Genomic DNA, 20,609 nt, shown 5'->3' with positions numbered 1-20,609 from the left:
GAAACAAGCAACTGAAAATGAGCCTTGACGAATATGAACGTTTATACCAACACAAAAATACAGGCACAAGGAAGCAGAATAATCACCACTATGAATCCAAACACACATGGCTTTGCAATGGAACCACACAATTAACCGTAACCAATTACCCACTCATTTTACTTCTTTAACAATAGTGCAGTTCCCCCCTTCTGGTTCGTCAACAGCCACAGTCCACTCCTCTCTAAAAACATGATAGACTTCACCACTTACAACTAGACGTAACAATTAGTCTCAATTTAAATCGACGATTTTGTCAGAAAATACCTGTGAAAGCGGACATTTAGTACAGAAAGAGTCGCAGCAGTGCTGTTCTAACGGCATTGATCTCATTGGCCTGTAGATGGCACCCTTTGCCCGCTCCTCTGAAATTGACCGACTCCTCATACTGACATTCAGAACTGACGTTGTAGATGATGTCATGCAAATACTGCATTACGTACACAATGACAGACATGAGTAATACATGTACATTTAATATGCCCTGAGCTAGTATGACTTCTGTTGTCAAAATACAGTAAAATTAAATGAACTCAGCATAGAGGTGTTGTCTTGTGGACAGTTTCAAGGATAAATGGTGTGTGTGTGTGTGTGTATGTGTGTGTGTGTGTGTGTGTGTGTGTAATGAAAAAACACATACACACATGTGTATGTGTATATAACTTTATAACTTTACAGGTTCAGAGGTTCAGGTGATGGTGGAGCCTCTACAGAATTCAATAATCACCATCATTAACAGAACTCAATTTTGTCAAGCTTGTACCATTTACAGTGGAAGCACTGTACTGTTTTTGTTTTTGTTTTTGTTTTTGTGAAAGCGAACCGAATGCTTCAGGTACCACAAGAGTGCTTACAATCTCATGCTTTGTCTGATACATCTGTAGCTATTTGAGGACTCCACTGGCTAAGATTAGAATGAACAGTTCTCTACCTAGTTCTGACTCACTTGCTGACACCATCATATACACTAAAGTAATGAGAAATTGTTCTGAACTATTTTAAATATTCTGTAATAGTGAAGTTTACGGAATACTGCTGCACCGTTGTTCAAATATTTCAACAAAATAGTAGCAGTAGAGAGTTTTTGATAGCAAAACGTAAAACAGTAAAACAGATTGGCTTCTTCTTAATCAGTGATCAGTGAAAAGGGTCATGATTTATCCACATAAAATTTACAGGTTTTAATAATCACCTCATTACATGACACAAGTAAGATGTGCAGAACATTAGGGAAATGTATTTCTGATGTAGTGTACCAAAATATATCACATACATGGCTTGGAATCCTTTGCAGCAGGGCTGTAGCAGATTGTAACTAAAGACCACATTTACCAAGACTTTCAACACGAGATGGTTTTTATCCCATATAAAACAGACCCCTTGACAAATAGTTGGCATAAAACAAGTACCCTGACCTCTCTGTAACCAGCTCTGAATAAGCATAAAGGATTTGCGCACATCAAAGGATTCAGTCAATCTGGACCATAGACTACTCAAGCAGAGATTAACGTTCAAAAGGAAATCTTGTGAAATTTACCACATAGAACTACATGGAGGGTTTTTTATATATATATATATATATATATATATATATATATATATATATATATATACTGTATATACTTCTCTCACACTCAAGACCAGTGAAGGGAAATGGGCTTACAATGGGTTATGAGCTAAGACAGACAAGTGAAGAAGAACTCTTAACTTGCGAAGCCATTCTGAGCGTCTTGCAGAATGACCAAGAGCGCAATCACTTGCCTGGACAGAGAGCACTGAGAAGAATGTTTTATAACATAGACACTGCGCTGTTACACCTTTCCTCCTTCCCTCATCGTTATCTAGCCACCAGAGCGATTCGGCGTGGCCCAAAACGATTCTCCTCTCGCACCCTGTGCGTGATACGAGGTGATGTCTCGCCAACTGTTAAAAAAAATATTAAGCTATTTATACCGTCCCACATATTCCAGTGGAACACTCTGTGAGAGAACTCTGCCTTCTCATCCGAATCCGTCCTGAGCGCTAACGGGTCGTTTTGAAGCTTTACAGGCCACGTCGCAGGCCTTTGGCAGGTGCGTGACGTTCAGCGTGAAGCCTCGCTCCAGCCGGCACTGCCCAGAGCTGTGACGTTCTAGTTTATTCTGCGGAGGACCACTCTCCTGTCTGAGGCGTACTGGACTTCTCCCCCAACCGCCTGACCGGAACCGACCACTTACCATCTTTCCTTTTATATATCTTGGAGTGTTTTGGCTCCTGGACCCGCTCTAGGGTCAGTGAGAGAGGTACAGTTGCCCACACGTCCATGGAGAGAACAATAAGGCAATCCTGACTGGCTGCCATCGCTCCTGTTCTGGGGGATGTTGGCAAACCCAGGGCTGGGGTTGGCAATAGAGCGTGAGAAGGAGATTTGTCTACTCATCCTATGCCCACTAAACTGTGAGAGAGGGGTTTTGTGCTAGACCTCCTCCTCTTCTTCTCCCATCCATTTCTGTAGGCAACTTAACTAAACGGGGTTCAGTGACAGCGAAGGGACGCCAGTCGCGTGTGGCACAGTTCTACAGTAAATTATGCAGTGTATTAGGGAAACATCTCGACATTTCCAAAGACACATATACACAGAAAATTAGACTTTATTTCGGGGGGGGCGGGGGGGGGGAGGTGATATTGAGGTTTGATCCAAACTCTTCAGACTCTTTTGTCAAAATCATTTATTTACTATAATACATAGCAGATGATGTTAAAATATTTCAGAGTTTTTTTTGTTTTTTTTTTTTTACACTGGCTTGAATGAGGCAGGTCATATGAACAAATAGGATTGGCTCTTTTTAAATCTACACAAAAGGTATGCTAGCAGCCGCGCATATCTCCATCCCCCAGAATCCCATCCCCCGGCTTTAACGCCTCTATTGAGAAACAAAATGAATGTAATAAGTCTTACAAAGCTTTTTAAGACAAAAAAAAAAAACAAACAAACAAAAAAAAAAAAACAACCCTATCTCTTCTTTCACCACCCATACACATACAAAATTCTTCCCTCTCACTCTTACACGACCACACATCCTTGTGCTGAGATTTCTACACAATGATCGTAAGCTTTCTAAGCAGCATCTGTTAACAGCGAAAACAAAATTCAGTACCATCTACAAAGAAGCAATAGGTCTTTATTCATATAGGGAATTAAGTACACAGTCAATTAATCTAACCCCAAATTTTAGTACAGCATACCACAAAGAAATCTTATTATAGGTTTTACAAGATTATACAGAGCTCAGTACCCCTTGTTTTTTTTTTTGTTTTGTTTTGCTTGTTTGTTTTTTTTTTAACCATATCAGCATGTCTGCTGACATATATATTTATATATATATTTTGTCCTCTATTTAGGGAAACCATTAGACATAAAATTGAAATATGATATTAAGAGTCAACATTCTGCATGACAAAATGAATGAAGAATTCATAAAATCTGACCCCAGTTTAATGTTCCCTCAACCAAGTTAGATAAAAAATAAGTCTTTAAATGAAAAAAAAAAAAAAAGTTTTTTTTAGATACCTGCGTGTAAGTTCAGTCTTTCATTTTCTCTTTGCTTTCTTTCATAATCATTCAATCATTTCATTTTTTTTTTTTTTAAAAGTGGCGAAAAGACATGCAAAAATTTTAGTTCAACAAACAAATAAGTAGAACTATACAAAATAAAGCCTGTTATCAGTGGAACCCAAGGGAAGTTTTTCTTTAAAAGAAAAAGAAAAAGAAAAAAAAAGAAGAAACATTAGGATTCAGAGACTCAGACAAGTTTGCAAAAGCCTGAGCTTTCTGAAGACATGTGCCAAAAGAAGGTTCTAGAAGGGGGGGGGGGGGGGGGGGGGGGGGGGGGGGTAATCTCCCATCTTCGGCTTCTGGAACTGCTACACGTTTGATTGTGTGGGACACCAAGCGCAAGTGTTCCTTTTCATTCCAGTCGACCTTTTAATATCCTGTCTCTTTAGTCCCTTTCCAAACAATGCAAGGCCATGGGAAGGGGGGAGGGGGACAGGGAGGGGGGCAGGGACATGGGGAAAGGGGGGTTGGTGGGGGGGGGGGGGGGGTCACACCACGACATCAACTATCACTCTCATCCGGATAAAAATTAGACTCCTAAAAAATTAGAATCCATCGCCAAATGATAAAAAAATAAAGACAGACAGACAAACAGACAAAGTGGTGTCGGGCAGTACTTAAAACACATCGTGCATGTAGTGTCAAGTTCCTTTCATCAAATAAATGTCTTTTTTTTAAATGTCTTTTAACAGAAATTAAAAACAAAAAAAAACTACTGTAGTATAAATATGTCTTCCTTATTTTTTTCTTTTCCCATTGGTGGCACCAGCGGTGGTCTCTGCATGCATGTGCACCGGTGGCTTGAAGCATCTCCTCGGTATCCTAATTCAGGAGAGTCAAATTCTTCCCTCCGCAACACGCCATTCTTTTCAAAGGTCGCTGAGATGTACGTCAGTTCACAGATACAGCATCAGGGCAAAATATTAAAAAAAAAGAAGAAGAAGAGAAAAAAAAACGAGAAGAGAGAGTGAAATACACGTTGCTTGCTGGAGGTTAGGCTGACACAGATCCACTCCTCACTGCCTCTGTTTTTTTTCCCTCTTTGTTCAAAAATCGAGTGCAGCCGTTTAACTGTTTAAAAAGGTTGCCGCATGGCGTGTATGTGTGAGCGTACGTGTGTGTGTGTGTGTGTGTTTTGACGTTGCAGTCGCTGGACTCTGGGTGTAGGTGGCGCTACATCAGCGGGTCGGGCGGTAGCGGGTGTTGGATCTGCTGGGGTTGGAGAGGTGGGGGCAGCTGTAGGGCCAGGAGAGACTCCACCATGCCGTGGCCGTGGGGCGGAGGAGTTCCCTCGGCGCTGGGGGGTTCGGCGATCTCGCCGCCGTAGAAGAAGTACTGGCTCTGCTGGATGAAAGACTCGATGACGGACTGGTTGAGCTTGGTGGTGGAGAGTGTGTCTTTGTTTTCGAAGTCTGGCCTCATGAGCGTGGGCCAGAAACAGATGGACAGATTGTCGGCCGTCATCAGGGTAGTCTTACTCTGCTGGCTCACTCTGCAAGAGAGAGAGAGAGAGAGAGAGAGAGAGACAGAGAGAACAGCAGCAAGATTTAATGCACATCGTAGAAGAATGCCATGCGTGTGTTGTCTGTTCCAGCTATTTCTCACGTACAACATGAAGAGTTTGGGTGAATCACTGCATCTTCTGCATGACAGGTGTGTAATTCTTACTCCTATTAGATAAGAAAGGGTAAAAAAAAGAAAAAAAAAAAGCAAAAACCAAAAAGGAACCCCCCCCCCCCCAAAAAAAAACAAAGCACCGCACTGTTAGTTGGCTTTCACAGTTTCTTTGTGAAATGAGGTCAGATTGCCTCAGCTGATTAAAAGTGCAGTCAATAACCAAATGACCTCTGCATGCGAGTGCTTGCATGTTTAGATAACTCCAGATATCTCCCACAGGGAAATAACATGCAAATACGACAGGTTTAGCTTAACAGGGTTAGAAAAGGTCTCAGACTCAAAGACCATTTGCCAGAAAAGGGCTTAATTTTGTTTAATGGATAAAATTTAAAAAGAAAACATTCCATCACTAAAAGCAGAGAGGCATTTGAAAACACTGAAATCCAACACAAATTCTGCTGTCTAGCAATGGGGTGCTAATCTCTCTAATCCATGGTGTGTGTGTGTGTTTGTGTGTTCACTCTGCACCATTCTGCATATCCAGATCAGGGAAGTCCATAACATATCTGTTCTCTGATCTGTGACAACAGCCCAGTTCTATGAGGGCTATTCAAATTCCCTCAGACGGTTCCACTGTCCAGGTGGAGGAGTCATTAATGCCATTTGAGAGTATTCAGGTGAAACTGGAATAACTGTTCATTCGATGAGACAGCCTGTCCACTGAGGCGGGTCTGCTAGCTACTGCTGGTGGCTTGAAAACCTGCAACTTCTGCTTTCATTTGCATCAGGAGTGGCCAGCAGAAGTCATAAATACACGGTGCCTTCCAGAATACCCAAATTACCTGGCTCACAGCTCCAAGTCAGAGGGTCTTTCTTACAACTCAGAAGCAACTCACAGTTACCAGAATCCTGCATCATTTGAATACAGCTCCATACAATGGGAAAGGAGTCTGTTTTCTGGTCTAGGTTAAAAGGTAAAGGGACAGCATATTATCCCTGCAATCCTTATGGAGAGAAGTACTGTAAAAGGAAATGATACATGACATTTCTCCCGCAAGCTGGCACTGTTGGCTTCTGTGACTCTAACCTACAGTAACGATGTCACCGTGCTGAGCACTGTCATTAAGGTTCGTTCTTCAGTTTGTGCCTGTTTCTCTCTCTGGCTGACTATGTATCTAAACCGGTTAACCCCGTGTGTGGACCCTCCTACCTGTTAAGGTGAGTGATGACGTATTTGAAAACTTCGTAATTCACGGGAGGGAACTTCCTCACTATCTCCTTCAGCACCTGAAGACGCTCGACGTGGTCCACAATTTCTGCAGAGAAACGGAGAGCAAAACATTTTTTTTTAGTCTTTCATTCACAAAAAGGAAGAGAGGAAGGGGGGGGGGGAGGGGAGGGGGGGAGGAAATACAAAACAGCAGAACCACTTCTCTTGCTGTCCATGATTACTTCCACTTCAAGGCTTGGAGATCAGAGTCACTTCCTCCTTTGATAAAGCCTGTGTCGTTACCGCAGGGTAAACCTTTCTCAAAATCACCACCTTGTCTGTTCACATTCTGTTTTATGTTTAGACGCTCATTTTTCAAAAACGAAAGTCCAAATACAGAGAGCCACGTTTATTAAACACTTCAGCGGTTGCAAATGTATACGGGCTGCGTGTCACCAACAACAAAAAAAAGCCGCTGAACACGCGAGGTCGTCGCTTTGCGCCAATTATTTGAGTCTGTTCCACCTGAAAACAATTACAGCATGTGTTCATAGGTTTTCAGTAGATCCAGATCAGAGCTGAAGGAGTCCTGCCTTTTTGTTTGTTTGTTTGTTATAAAGATAAAACAATAACAAACCTGATTTAATGCAGACTGTGAGTAAACATTAAACACGGGGGGGGGGGGGGGTGACAGCACACCGTGCATCGACATTTAGAGTGCGGAGCTAAGACGACAACATCATGGAGAATACGGTTTCACTGCGCAATGCAGCACGGCTGGTCAGGAGGGCACTGGGTCTGGAGATCTGGCGCTCCTCCAAACCACCTCCAACATCATTCTGCACAAGAACCCTCAACTGGAGGGGAAGAGGGGGGGGGGGGGTGAGGCACTGCACATTTCTGCAGTTTTAGCAGCAGTAGTGACCTGCGATACAAGCCCTGGGTCTCTGGGAGTGGGGGAAAGTGCTCCAGAGCCCAAACTCACAGACATTAATCTGCTGCCGAGGCGAAAGGTAATACATCACAGAGCGCGCTGGATTAGCTACAGCGCTCGGCAAGCGTGCCGCTGAGATGAGAGGAGAAATGCAGATGTATTAAAATTAGCTATACTGCTTCCTTGGGCTGGGATTAAACAGCACCATGACAGGATTAAAACGGAATTATTCTGAAGTTAGGCTGGCAGTGTGGAAATATGTACCAGAGAAGGAGGAGAGAGAGAGCAAAAGAGAGAGAGAGAGAGAGAGAGAGAAACAGAGAAATCAATCTATGACTGACAATTTAAAGGCATACAAAGTGAGAGAACAGGAAAGACCAAAACAAGGAGGGCAGGAAGAGAGGGGGAGAGAGAGAGATAGAAACAAGAGAAGGAGAAAGGAGGAATGAAAAATATGCTGATAAAAAAAGAAGAGGAAAAACAAGAGAACAAGACAGTAGTGTTGGGGCAAAGCGAGAGAGAGACGGGAAGAGAGAGAGAGACAGAGCGAGAGAGAGACAGAGCGAGAGAGAGAGAGAGAGAGAGAGAGAGAGAAGGAGAGACAGAGAGCGAGAGAGAGAGACAGAGCGAGAGAGAGACAGAGCGAGAGAGAGAGAGACAGAGAAGGAGAGACAGAGAGAGAGAGAGAGAGACAGAGCGAGAGAGAGACAGAGCGAGAGAGAGACAGAGCGAGAGAGAGACAGAGAAGGAGAGACAGAGAGAGAGAGAGACAGACACAGAGAGAGAGAGACAGACTCCACTTGGCTGGCTGGGAGAGGTTAGACACAGGAGACAGTGGCAGGTCGTTGCTATTCCACTCTTGTTTGCAGCAGGTGCAGTAGCTGTCTGCCTTACGGGACCTGCGCTGCTCCCCCTGCTGCGGCAGACACACAGACTGAGACCTTTCATGGACAGCCAGTGCCCAGAGCCTCTGCTTATTCACACCACACACACACTTAGCCTCTACACGCCTCTCACCGCTTCAGGTCTAAAACGTGTGTCTGTGTGCGCATGGGTATGTAGAGATTAGGGGAAGACGTCGACAGAGAGAAAGCAGAGTGAAAGCAAAACAGTGACCCAAACTCAACCTCTCACGGAGAAGTAGAAAAGCAAAGAAAATGGGGAGAGACGGAAAAACCACTTTTAGTCAAACTTTAACAGGCCGCCCCAAAGCAGAGACTGAAGGAATATGAGAGAGAAAGAGAAAGGGGGGGGGGGAGAGAAAGGGAGAGAGAGAAAGTGAGAGAGACAAAGAGATGGAGGGATGAGAGAAGGGGGAAGAGAGGGGGAGAGATGACGTGTGTGTTTGTACTCACTGGCTGCCTCCACCAGCTCTGGGTGCAGGTTATAGGGGATGAGGGGATCTGGCAGGTCAGCGAAGAAAGCTTTGAGAGCTCCAGCCACCGCATTCACCGCCACATCCATGGCCAGAAAGTCCACACTGTGATCTGAGCATGGGGGGGAAAAAAAAAAGCCAGGTGTCAAAACAAGAAAACAACAAATAAATAAAAGAGTGAAACAGCAAGCAAACAGAGAAAGACAGACAAAGGAGAAAAGGGAAAAAAGGGAAAAGAAAGACAAGAGGAGAGAGAGAGAGAGAGAACAGGGCTTAAGGTGAACTGACAGCTGTCAGAGTAGATCTCTCTGGCGAAGCACAGAAATGGACACAAGAGGAAGAAAAATGCATTTAATACACACACAAAAAAAAACCCCACGCACACAGTGGATGGAGGAGGAGAGGAAGAGAGTGGAGGACTAATGGTTCCGGGCCAGCAGGCAGATTACTGCCCAGAGTGGCTGTTTTGGGCAAACTGGGCCTTGAGAAGGGAGGAATCTGACCACTGTGCCGAAGAGCCTTTTTATTTTTTCTTTCTTTCTTTCTTTTCTCATCCTCCCTTTTCTCTGTACACCTCATCTGAACCCTGTGACTAGTATTTGATTTGAAAGAAGGACCAAAACAAAAGAGAAAAAGCCTCGCACTGGGCCGCAGCAGGGAGAGAAAAGAAAAGGAGAAAAGAATCTATAGGTAACACTTCCCTTGGGAACCAGTCCTGTCCTAAAGTTCTTCTACTCATGTACCACAACATCTAATGATTAGCATTCATTACAAACAACGCAGCGACCCAGAGAGTCAAGGTCGACCGTACTGCTTTGGAGAGTATACGGAAAGTAACAGGCGGCTGTTGATATTGTGTTGTTATTCTGCGCACCACCAGAAAAGCCTTGCGGCAAACGGTCAAAGACGGGGGGGGGGGGGGGTGAAGGGACATACAAAAAGCATGCTGCTCGCTTCATATAACTGTCTTATTTCAATTCACTTCACGACGGTTCGCAGCAGTGAATGAGCAAACTTAGTTCTTGATAAACTGTTGGGCAATTTACCCTTTGTACACTAAGGTCTGGGCTGAGATCCGTGTTATCGTGTCGGTGCTGGTAGGCCATTAGATTAATGGGTAAGCGTAAGATGGCTGCGAGCAGCGTGCTTATCTCGGGGGTATTAACTACCTTGTGCGAACACAGAGTGGCTTCAAATAATTGTTGAATCAGACCAAAGGTAAAAAAAAAAAAACACATTTCTGAACGTCACGGAGGTGCTTTCAGAACAGTAGGAGGAAAGGAGAGGACAGTGACATTTAAAACAGCTGACTATTGAAACTGGCATTTGGCCCTGTGATCATCTGCCAGTTAAAACAGCCTTAAAGGTAAGGTGTATTATGCGCCAGAGAGAATCAAACACGGCAATGTTTTGATAAGAGCAGGGTAAGTAGGAACACTGAGGTTGATGTGCTTGTGTAAACAGAATAGAAGCACCTTGGTCAAACTGTTTCTGAATGTTGTCCTGATCGGTCTTGTTTCCACTCACGCGGTACAGACCCTCTGCTGTGAGACCTGCAGAAAAACAACAGGGGGGAGAAAAAAAAAAAAAAAAGTCATACAGGTTAGTCAAATATATCCAAATCATTCATATGTGTATTAGATGATACCAAGATTATTCAAAAATAACAGCACAGTTTTTAGCTCCCACGTTTTTCGGAGGCCAAAAGAAAAATAACAGTGGATAGATACGAAAAACAGCCTCACTCAAAAAAAAAAACCCAACTGCCGGCCAATACAGACACACCTACCACGTCAAAGCTGTGTTTTTATTGGACATGACATGAACAATGTGGGGGGTGGAGGCAGACAAGTGGAGTGAGAAGTGGCTATTTGCACAGACAGCCCTGGGGTCAAAGGTCAAACTTACACTAGTTGTGCTCTTTCAGCCTATTGACCTAGAACCACGTAGGCCACGAGTCAACTAACCAAACAAACAACTATCCTCTAAACAAAATAAACATTTACTGGGACTACTGTAATATTTTATACCTCAGTATGACCAGACACGAGTATACTAATCTCATTCAGAATCATGATCTCAACCTCTCCAGCCATCCCGGCTGGCACGGGGATTACCCGCACCTGTAATCTGGGTTATTCTGTTTGTTCTGTCTGTAACGAGCCCGTAAACACCACACGGTAAAGCAGCGGTGGGGGGGGGAGAGGTTTCGGGGCGTGACCTTGCGGAGCTGGACGGCAATGACAGGTCAGGCACAATGACGCAGTACACGTCACTGGTTAAACGCTGTGAGCTGCTAACTGCAGCACATTCCTGGCATGCTCTGGCGTGTCAGGGCCTGTCTCTGCTGCAGGAGGCCTGTGGGGGGGAGGGGGGGGTGTTTACACAGTGCACAAATGCAAGGCGGAGCAAGGACGAGCTGCATTTCCAGCTCCGCGCAAAAGTCGACTCGGGGTGAATCAGGTTCTCTGGTCCACCTGCGTGTTTTTCTGACACTTAAAACGCCGGCTGTGCCTGCTTACAGCGAGAGTTACCGCCTTGTCTGCTGCACACGACACAACGACGTGTCGAAAACGCGTGAATCTATGTCACCCTGACCGTGATAGGCTGTGCCTGGCACTGTCAGCTGAGTGTGAGCTCACAGGCTACCTCACACACACACACACACACACACACTCTCTCTCTCTCACACACAGACAGAGAGAGAGAGTGCTTTACAATAAACATGACTGCTGGGGAATTTCCATTGGAAGAGAAGATCTTAATCAATGGCTGGCCTACAAGAAAAAAAACGGTTTGTGCTCAAAACCACATGATAACTTCTACAAATATTTCAGCCAATTTCAGTATAACTGAATAAATATGTAAATCCCTGATGACATGTAATTAAAATGGGATGAGCGCTGTATCTACTGAGGCACTGAAAATAGCTAGGGCAGGCACTGGGGTTACGATCTATTTTGTGGCCTTCCCCGAGACAAGTTCAAACTCATCTCTGGCTTGCCTAATTTTAGCCTTTTCCTCACTTGGTTTTACTTTGGACTGTTACACTGGTCCGTGCACCTGTTGGTGACTTCATCCAACTCGCTAGCGGCGCTCAACGCCCACGTGCGGGTCATCCTGATGGCGGGAAAACAAACAAACTAAACCGTTAGCTGCACTCAAAGACCGCTCGCCCTCAAAATGTGTGGGGTTTTTTTGTTTGTTTGTTTGTTTGTTTGTGTGCATGCTCATGCCGATCCCCTGCTGAATGCGTTCGGACTTAACTCAGGCTAATACTGAAGAGGAGGTTAGATGTACGGATGCCATGCAAACAGAGGGAGCAGAGGGAAGCAGGGATCTTAATTTAGAAGCACTGCAGCCGGATTCTCTATTGTCTTCTCAGACCATCTCCTCTCCCACCCTCAGTCAAAACCGCCTCAGCTGGGCTCTGTGCGCACAACTCTCCACCGCATGAACTTCATATAAATCCACACAGTCCACAGTCCACCGCCCTCACTCTGCCAGCAAACACACGACTCCATTCTCAGCATGGCAATTAGAAATCAGCACAAGAGCTCACTGCCAACTCTCTAGAGTTATGGACACTACATTATACATGTCAGGAGGAACAGATAAAATTGCTTACTGGTTTCAAGGCAGATGTTAAGGGCCCAGGGGTATACATATGCTGGATTAACGCAATTTACACAAACAATGAATCCATTCAATTTCATTTCTGAAGTGTTTTTCTTTCTTTTTTTTTTTGTAATACCATACACGTTGTCACAAAGCAGCTTTACATGATGCCAAACCTGGCAAACCACCAGTGAGAAAGCCTAAGCTGACACTGGCATAGAAATACCCCCTTTGGCTGAAACTGGAGGAAACCCTGAGTGGAACCAAGACTCAGTTTAAAAAAAGAAAAGGAAAAAAAAAAAAAAAAGGAGAGAGGGGGGATCCTTCTCTGACTGGAATAAGCTACAACTACAAAAACGGACAAAAGGTCATCAGGCAGAAAAATAAGATGCAACATGCTCTGCACACTAAATTTCAAATTAACATCGTCGGGAAACTTTCGGGGCTTTTTTTTTTTTTTTTTTGATTGATTGTCAGATGGATGACCTCAACCGTTTCACAGTATCACAGCAAACACAGTGAAGATGGCACAGTAACTCTGAGGTTCAAAACACCAGGGGTTTTTGTTTTGTTTTTTTTCCTCAGTCATGTGAAATGTCTGCACCTCCTTATCCATTTGCTCCGCGGACATCTGTTTCCAGGAAGCGTGTCGGCTGAACTTTGCAGCGCACTCGGAAATGTCATCAGATTGAACCCTCGTAACCGCACTATCAGAATGGATCTGAGCCCGCGGAGGAAAGTTCGGGGTCAGAGCCGTAGGCTTTTTCATGCGTGTCATTCTCAGAGCCGATGTCTCTGCCTGTAGTCTAAGGAGAGACGTCACAGACTGAAACCTAATTATCTCTCCTGCTCCGTAACCGTGCTGGAGCTCTTTCCCCAGCTAGGCACACGCACAAACACACACACACACACACACACACACGGTTACGCGTGTGATAACTAATAAAGCGAGCAGTACCTGTCGTTAATGTTTGAGCTGGTTTCATTGAAACCGTATAAGCAGATCAGGCTTCCATGTAAGTTTAAGTTATTTCCTCTATGACATCACCACCTTCTGCTACAACCTGTCAGTAAAGACTCACACCACACTCAGAGCTTCCAGTGTTGCGTAAGCGCCGGCCTCTGTTTCCTCTACAGTATCCACACAATTGCTTTTTGTTTTTGTATTTTTTATGTCTATTCATGCGCAGAGATGTTTGTAGTGCATACAGTACCAAGCAGCTATTCAGTTCTCAACGCTGGGTGGGGGGGGGGGGGGGTGACATGCTTTAAGAGGCAATACAATATTGCATAGTTAACTACATTTCAATGCAGGGGCAGACAGAGATCACTAATTGCAGGTACCATGCGACCAAAGACACTAACAGTGCAGAAAACTTAGGAGTCGTTCCAACTGGGGCATAATATTGATAAATGAACAGATCCCAGGCTCAGTTAAGATCTTAGGGCTTTTTCCCTAAGCCATGTGGTGATGAAATACTCCAGTGAAGGATGCAGGAGATCCTGTTTGATTTTTTTTTTAGTGAAGTGGGGAAAGGAGGGGGCAGAAGGGTTTGAAGGTGAAGTTTAGAGTCTATCGCTTTGCTTCCCATTGGAAGGATGATGGCAGATCTGCGGGAGGCCGTAATTCACACGCGCATACCGCAGGAAATTAGTCTAAAAATAAACCCCTCGGCTTTATTAAAGCTATTCATCACGGGGGCTTCTGTATCACAAACAAACTCAGCAAAATAAAGGCAACTCAACTCTCTAAGCAACACCACCGTACCCTGACAACACCAGATTTCGCTCTACCTTTTCCCTACCGCTGCCTCTGCTTGGTTCCTTCCCCCACCTCACGCTGCTTCAAACCTCTCCTACTGTACCTCTCCCTCTACCAGTTGGGTGTCTCTTTGATGGAGAGCCTACGAGGCCCCTGTGAGCGTTCAACAGTCGCTGTTCCCGGCGCGAAAAGCACAGAGCGCGTCGGTCGAGAGCGCTCAATCCAACTGCGTCATCAATTTCCACGCTATTGCCTTTATAATTGTCCTTCCCTGCAGCCCTCTGTGTGTGTGTGTATATATCAAAAGCAAGCTCCCGCACACGCAGAGGGATGGGGGTTGGGGCAGGGGGTTGGGAAGCTTAAAAAGATGAGCATCCATAAACTCCTTCCTCGCATTGATCGCAAAATCCATAGCAGCACGACGGTTGCCCTGAGAAGGGGTCTGAATTTAACGACCCTTGAGACAATGCTAAGTGCAATCTGAGAAAATGAATTCTGGGCTGGAGCTTGGTGCGGTGCTGACAGAACTAGAAAGAAAGAAAGAACAAACGAAAGAAAGAAAGAAAGAAAGAAAGAAAGAACGAAAGAAGAAAGAAAGAAAGAAAGAAAGAAAGAGAAAGAAAGAAAAAAACATGTGGCTGAGCCATCATTCTTATCATCAATGCCACTGGTCTCTCTAGTTCCCTTACCGAGTGTTAACGTGGAAACATTAAGTGTTTCCGTTGGCGGCAAGCTGTTTTCATTAACGGGCCTGGGTGTATTTAAAGGATTACGTGTTTATTCATGACGAGCAGACAGCTCTGACAGGACAGGTCTGAGTGCTTTTACAAATAGCAGAGCCAAGCCTGAGCCCAGAGCAGAGTGGGGTGGGAACTGTTGTGTCAAGGCAAGGTGTTATCACAGTGGAGTGTTGAGTGAGAGTGAGAGAGAGAGAGAGAAAGAGAGAGAGAGAGAGAGAGAGAGAGTGAGTGTGTGTGTGTGTGTGTGTGTGTGTGTGTGTGAGAATGTGAACGCGTGTGTGTATGAAGGCCGTAAGAAATCTCTGGCTGTGGAGAGGATTTAGCAGAGCAGAGCAGTCTTATCTGAGGCCTGCAGCTAAATGTTGTCCCTTCTACTGTTACTGGAAGCTACGTGACAATCATTACCATACAGAAAAAGCTCTTCCCTCTCTCTCTCTTACACACACACACAAACCCTCTGAGCCTCCTCAAATGCAAACACGCACATGCACGGGGGGGGGGGGGGGGGGGTTGACTAAGCTGGGAAAAAGAGAAGAGAGCCACAACCATTGACAAATGTTCCACCAGGAGAAACTCTCTTAAGAGACAGAGATGTTTGCGATGGTGGCAAGTCATCACTGCGAGAGAACTTGTGTGTGTACGTGTGTGCGCTTTGCTCACAAATACTCACATGCTTCTTTAAAGGGATTTCCTGTGACAATAATAAAAAGAACAGAGGAAACAAAAGACTTCTCCTATCCCTTACAAAAAAAAAAGGCTCAACACTGGGAAATGAGACAGGATTTATTTTTGCTTATCAGAAAAACTTCTCTGAGTTCCAGTGTCTCAAAATAATCGGTTTGGATTTCATTTCAAATTCACATCCTGTTTTTCACAAGTCACGGGGTCTGCACGCTAATTTAATTCTTTTTTCTTGTTGAATCACCTGCATTTAAAGCAGTGGTTGACCACAACACTGTTGTCTCTCTGTTGCTTCTTTTACCAGTTACCTAAACTGCACTTAGTGCACTATAAACTAGTGTCAAACACTTAGCATTACTAAGCATTGCTGTTGGATACATTCGAATGATGTTTTCAATAATCTAAGCTGTTCCAACTGCTACTGCTCTTCCATTAAACCCATGGGAAATAAGTAGTCTTCAAATGGAAGACAAAGTCCCAACGCATGCCCATCACATGTTTACATTCCCGTTTCTGGTGAATCATTCTGAGCAATAAAAAAAAAAAAAAGAAACAGGGAAAACAGAGTCCAGTCATGGTTCAGTCAAGTCCGTTGAAGCTGTCCTCCTCGGCAGAACCTTAACCGAGCAGGTCCGCAGGCAGAATGGGCCGGGGTGGCTTTTGAGCTGTGTGACTGCAGGACCCAGATTAGTGAACGCTCCGTGATGCGAGGTCCCGGATATGCACTGGCCATCGGGGGCAGGGGGGGCGGGGGGCAGGGGCGGGGAGGATCGCGAACTGAGCAGCGTGGTTTGGACATCTGTCCTTCACTCAGCACCGACGCCGTGGTTTGCTCAAGCTCATCTCTAATTCATAACGCCCAGATGGGTTACGTATAAAAATAGAGCGCTTAAACTTTAAACTAACACAATTGCATAATCAGTGTTAGCTACAGAGTGTACTGCTCAAGGGACAGAGAGAAAAAAAAAAAAAAAACCTGTTTATGAGAAAGGAAGAAGCGAACTGTTGCTATTCAGCGTGTGTTTGAACTTAGCTGACTTCTGTTTCCAGTTAGCGCAAACTCCCAATCTCCCGGACAAGGCTACAGAGGGGAGCGTCCACTCTGACGATGCTATCTTCCAAGCAATTTCCAAAACGTTCCCAGATATTTCCCTAATAAAATATGAGGGAGTTGTCTGGGTCACTGTTGCATTAAGGAGGGGGGGGCGTCCGGAGGGACTGGTTCATTTTTTCATGACACCAACTTCCCACACTTGAAACCACAGCACACAGACCTCAGTTGGCGACTGTGGGACAACACTCGAGGGTTTATTGGCACTGGTGACACTGGCCAGACACTTACTCTGGCTCTGTTTGTGTGCAACATAAAGTCTGCATCTGTGCTTACGTCTGTCTTGGCGTGTGTGCATCCAACGTGTGTCCACCAGACTCCAGTGGTGCTGCTGGCTGATGTTCACTGAGGCTGTACGCATGTGTGTGTGTGTGTGTGTGTGCGCGTTGTCCCGTGTCCCATGTGTGTCCACTACAACCCAGTGCTGCTGGCTGATGTTCACTCTGGCTGCGCATGTGTCCGTGCGGGCGTGCGGGCATGCGCGCGTGTGTGTATGTGTATGTGTGTGTGTTTGTCTGTATGTGTGTGTGTGTGTGTGAGACCGATGTTTATTCGAGGTGACAGACAGCAGAGCTGGGCTGCTCTGACTCCTGCTGTACTTTAAAGGGTGGATCCTCCAGCCACATGCCGTCCCCAAGAGTCAGGGGCCTCGAGGGGCCCCAGAGAGCCCCAGCCCTGGTCCCGGACCACAGTCTTTGATCTGTGGCGACAGTACTTGTCAAATCCAACTCACTCTGACAGTCCCTTCCCTGACTGGCAGAAAACACTCTGCCACGGGGAAGAGGAGAACTTCGCGTCGTGGTCAGACAATGACTTCCAGCCAAGCGCCAGAGACCTTGATGTAACACAAAATGCCAAGTCATCAGAACTTCTAGCTGCCTCCCAGCAAGGTGCCTAACTCAAACGGGCCAATGGGAAGAGGAGGGGGGCAGGAGAGAATCAGAGTCTGTGTGAGCGTGTATGTGCAAAATCTGCTGGAGCTGTTCTGGCTAGATTCTCTACACAAACAAAAACACACGCGCGCGCGCACACACGCACGCACACACGCACGCACACACACACACACACACACGCACGCACGTACGCACGCACACACACGCACGCGCGCACACGCACACACGCGCGCGCACACACAGAGGAGGAAACAGCGGGAATGGAGGTCAGCTAAGCTCCAGTATTAGCACAGTGGCAACATGCATAATTGATCGCTGTTTGTGTAGCCTGACAAATCACTCAGTCAGTCTGAACACTGATCCCCAGTGTCATGGGAGGCAACAGGGGTTTGTAGGGAGGGGAGTGAAGGGAGAGGTGGGGGAGGGAGGGGCAGGACAGTCAGTAGGAAGTCACAGGCTCACCACCCAGCTGACGCAGTGCCAGGTGGTCAAGCACGGAGGTTTGAGCGGCAACACCCATCTCTCTCTCTCTCTCTCTCTCTCTCTCTCTCTCTGATTTGTGGTTTCAGTCATAATGTGACGCCCTGTTAAATCACTCTGCCCTCACAGGCCCCTAGTTCGCCAGTGACGCACATGAAAAGAACTCTAGAGGACCCATAATCCATCATCCGTGAAATCTAATCTCAAATCCACAAGCATCAAACACCTGACGACACCCTACACAGAATTTCACATCCATAAGAGTCAAACACCTGACAACACCCTATACAGAATTTCACATCCATAAGAGTCAAACACCTGACAACACCCTATACAGAATTTCACATCCATAAGAGTCAAACACCTGACGACACCCTATACAGAATTTCACATCCATAAGAGTCAAACACCTGAAGACACCCTATACAGAATTTCACATCCATAAGAGTCAGACACCTGACGACACCCTTTATCACATCCATAAGAGTTAAACACCTGACAACACCCTATACAGAATTTCATATCAATAAGAGTCAAACACCTGACGACACCCTTTATCACATCCATAAGAGTCAAACACCTGATGACACCCTATACAGAATGGGTCTTTCACAAATACTGCTGCAGCATCTCTCAAAAAAAAAACAACAACCTCAAAAGAGACACTCTCCAATTTCTCTCTGGCACACTGACTCCAGTGGATGCCATATCAAAAGGACTAAACGCCTCTCTCCTGTGCGAGCTGGCTGTTTCTTTTCTGGCAGACAGTGCTGAATATGGGTAGTAGTGTTTGACAGCAGGGGGGACCTGGGCACACAAGACAACAACACAGCAATCATAGTCTCCATTCAAGAGTCAAATAACCCCTCTCTCTGAAGGGAATGCTAAACAGCAACAGCCCTGTCTTCAAATCCTGAGCGAAGAACGCAAAAGGGGGGGGAGGGGGGGTAAGTGGGGGTGATGAAAACAGCTGACTGATGCACTGCCCTGCGTAATGTTGCTGTGAAAAGCCCGTCATTTCAACAACATCCTCAGAGATGCTCCATGCTTCGCTGACAGCCACCGAGTCCAATTTGGATGCTTTTAAGAGGAAAAATAACAGATGAAGCAAAGCTTTTATCCAGTAGAGTTAAACAGACTGCAGTGCCTGAGGATGAATTTGCAGAGACTGCTGGAAAAGGAGGTGGGGTTGAGGGGGGTGGGGAGGGGGGGGGGGTGGACAAGCAAAAAACCAGAAACGAACAGCAGAATGACAGGGGGCAGGGAGGAGGATGAGGAGGTGTGTGTGTGTGGGGGGGGGGGGGGGGGGGGGGGTAAAACGCCGTAGCACATATGCTTTCCTGTTACACTTGCAACTCCACAAAGCCCTGTTGGCTGACATCTGCTCTCATGTGGTAGGTGCAGTCCTTAATTTAAAAAAAAAAAAAAAAAGTTAAAAAAAACCAAACTCGTAAAAGTGATACTGTCACAACACACTGCGACACACTGATAGCAGAGGAGGACAATTCTTTGCATCACTGCTCTAAAAAGATTCTAGAGATAATCTGAAGAGGAAACATGACTGGTTATTATTATCCAGTTAAACACAGGTAGGATACCGCCTCTGCCTCCTTCAAGTCAAACACCATAAAGAAATGACCCATATGCTACATAAGACCTCTGCAAGAATTTGCCTAAGAAACCCTGCGAAAATGAATTCCAGGTCTGGAACAGCACACTGTTGAGTTCACCGTGTTCAGATTGATGCAGTTGGGGGTCTCTGGGTCTTGTGAACACACCCTCTCAGAAGGGTGACCTAGATACTGAACCTTGACAGTCCTTGTCTGATAGGACACCTCAGTGTTATCGGAAGCACGACTCAGAGATACTAAAATGCGACTCTGAGAAACATGCCATTAATGAGTTAACAGCTAACAAGCTCTAACAGTTCAAAGAAACTACTGCCAGGAGGAAACAGAGAGAAAGAGAGAGGGAGAGAGGGAGAGAGAGAGAGAGAGAGAGAGAGGGAGAGAAAGAGAGAGAGAGAAGGGGAGAGATAGAGAGAGAGAGAGAGAGAGAGAGAGAGAGAGAGAGAGAGAGAAACAGCCGAGACTCTTGCACTGGATCAAAGACGGGAACGCGGCATCTAAAGAAGCTATCAGAGTCAATTAACAAACACCCATGTGGTCCATTTTCTCTCCATCTCCCCACGGTTTCTGCTTTCCTGTTGCTATAGGCCTCATATCACAAAATGGAGGGATGCAGAGGGGGGGGAAGTACAGCACATATGCGCATACATCATGTGCAGACTGGCATTATGTGTTCCTACAGAGAGACAGAAAGGGAACATACCAAAGCGTAGTATGACTGTTTCTTCTGTGTTTCACAATGGAGTGCCGAGAAATAGAGAGAGGGAGAAAACAGAGAAAGAATGAGTAGGAGCAATGAAGGGGGGCGGGGTGGGGTGGGGTGGGGGGGTGGAAAGACAGGCGAAGTAAAGGACAGTACAAGAAGAAGAAAGAAAAGACCGAGGGAGTGAGTCAGAAAGACAGTTAAAAAGAGAAAGAACAAGCTT

At 45.6% G+C, this 20,609-nt stretch overlaps 1 protein-coding gene across 1 annotated transcript in view; it reads right to left on the bottom strand.

Moving 5' to 3' along the window:
• Positions 1 to 4,365: 4,365 nt before the first annotated feature.
• arhgap5 (Rho GTPase activating protein 5) overlaps positions 4,366 to 20,609 on the bottom strand; it is a 29,004-nt gene continuing 12,760 nt past the window's right edge. Inside the window, exons 4-7 of the mRNA XM_030773254.1 lie at positions 10,246 to 10,323; positions 8,751 to 8,882; positions 6,462 to 6,567; positions 4,366 to 5,126 (exon numbers count right to left, since the gene is read on the bottom strand). Of these exons, the coding sequence (XP_030629114.1) occupies positions 4,808 to 5,126; positions 6,462 to 6,567; positions 8,751 to 8,882; positions 10,246 to 10,323 (635 nt within the window). The 3' untranslated portion in view covers positions 4,366 to 4,807. The remainder of the gene's footprint in view (positions 5,127 to 6,461; positions 6,568 to 8,750; positions 8,883 to 10,245; positions 10,324 to 20,609) is intronic.

The sequence above is a fragment of the Chanos chanos genome, chromosome 1 (genome assembly GCF_902362185.1).
Source record: "Chanos chanos chromosome 1, fChaCha1.1, whole genome shotgun sequence".
NCBI lineage: Eukaryota > Metazoa > Chordata > Actinopteri > Gonorynchiformes > Chanidae > Chanos > Chanos chanos.
The sequence above is the reverse complement of the archived record's forward strand: the minus strand, read 5'-3'. Positions and strand labels throughout refer to the sequence as shown.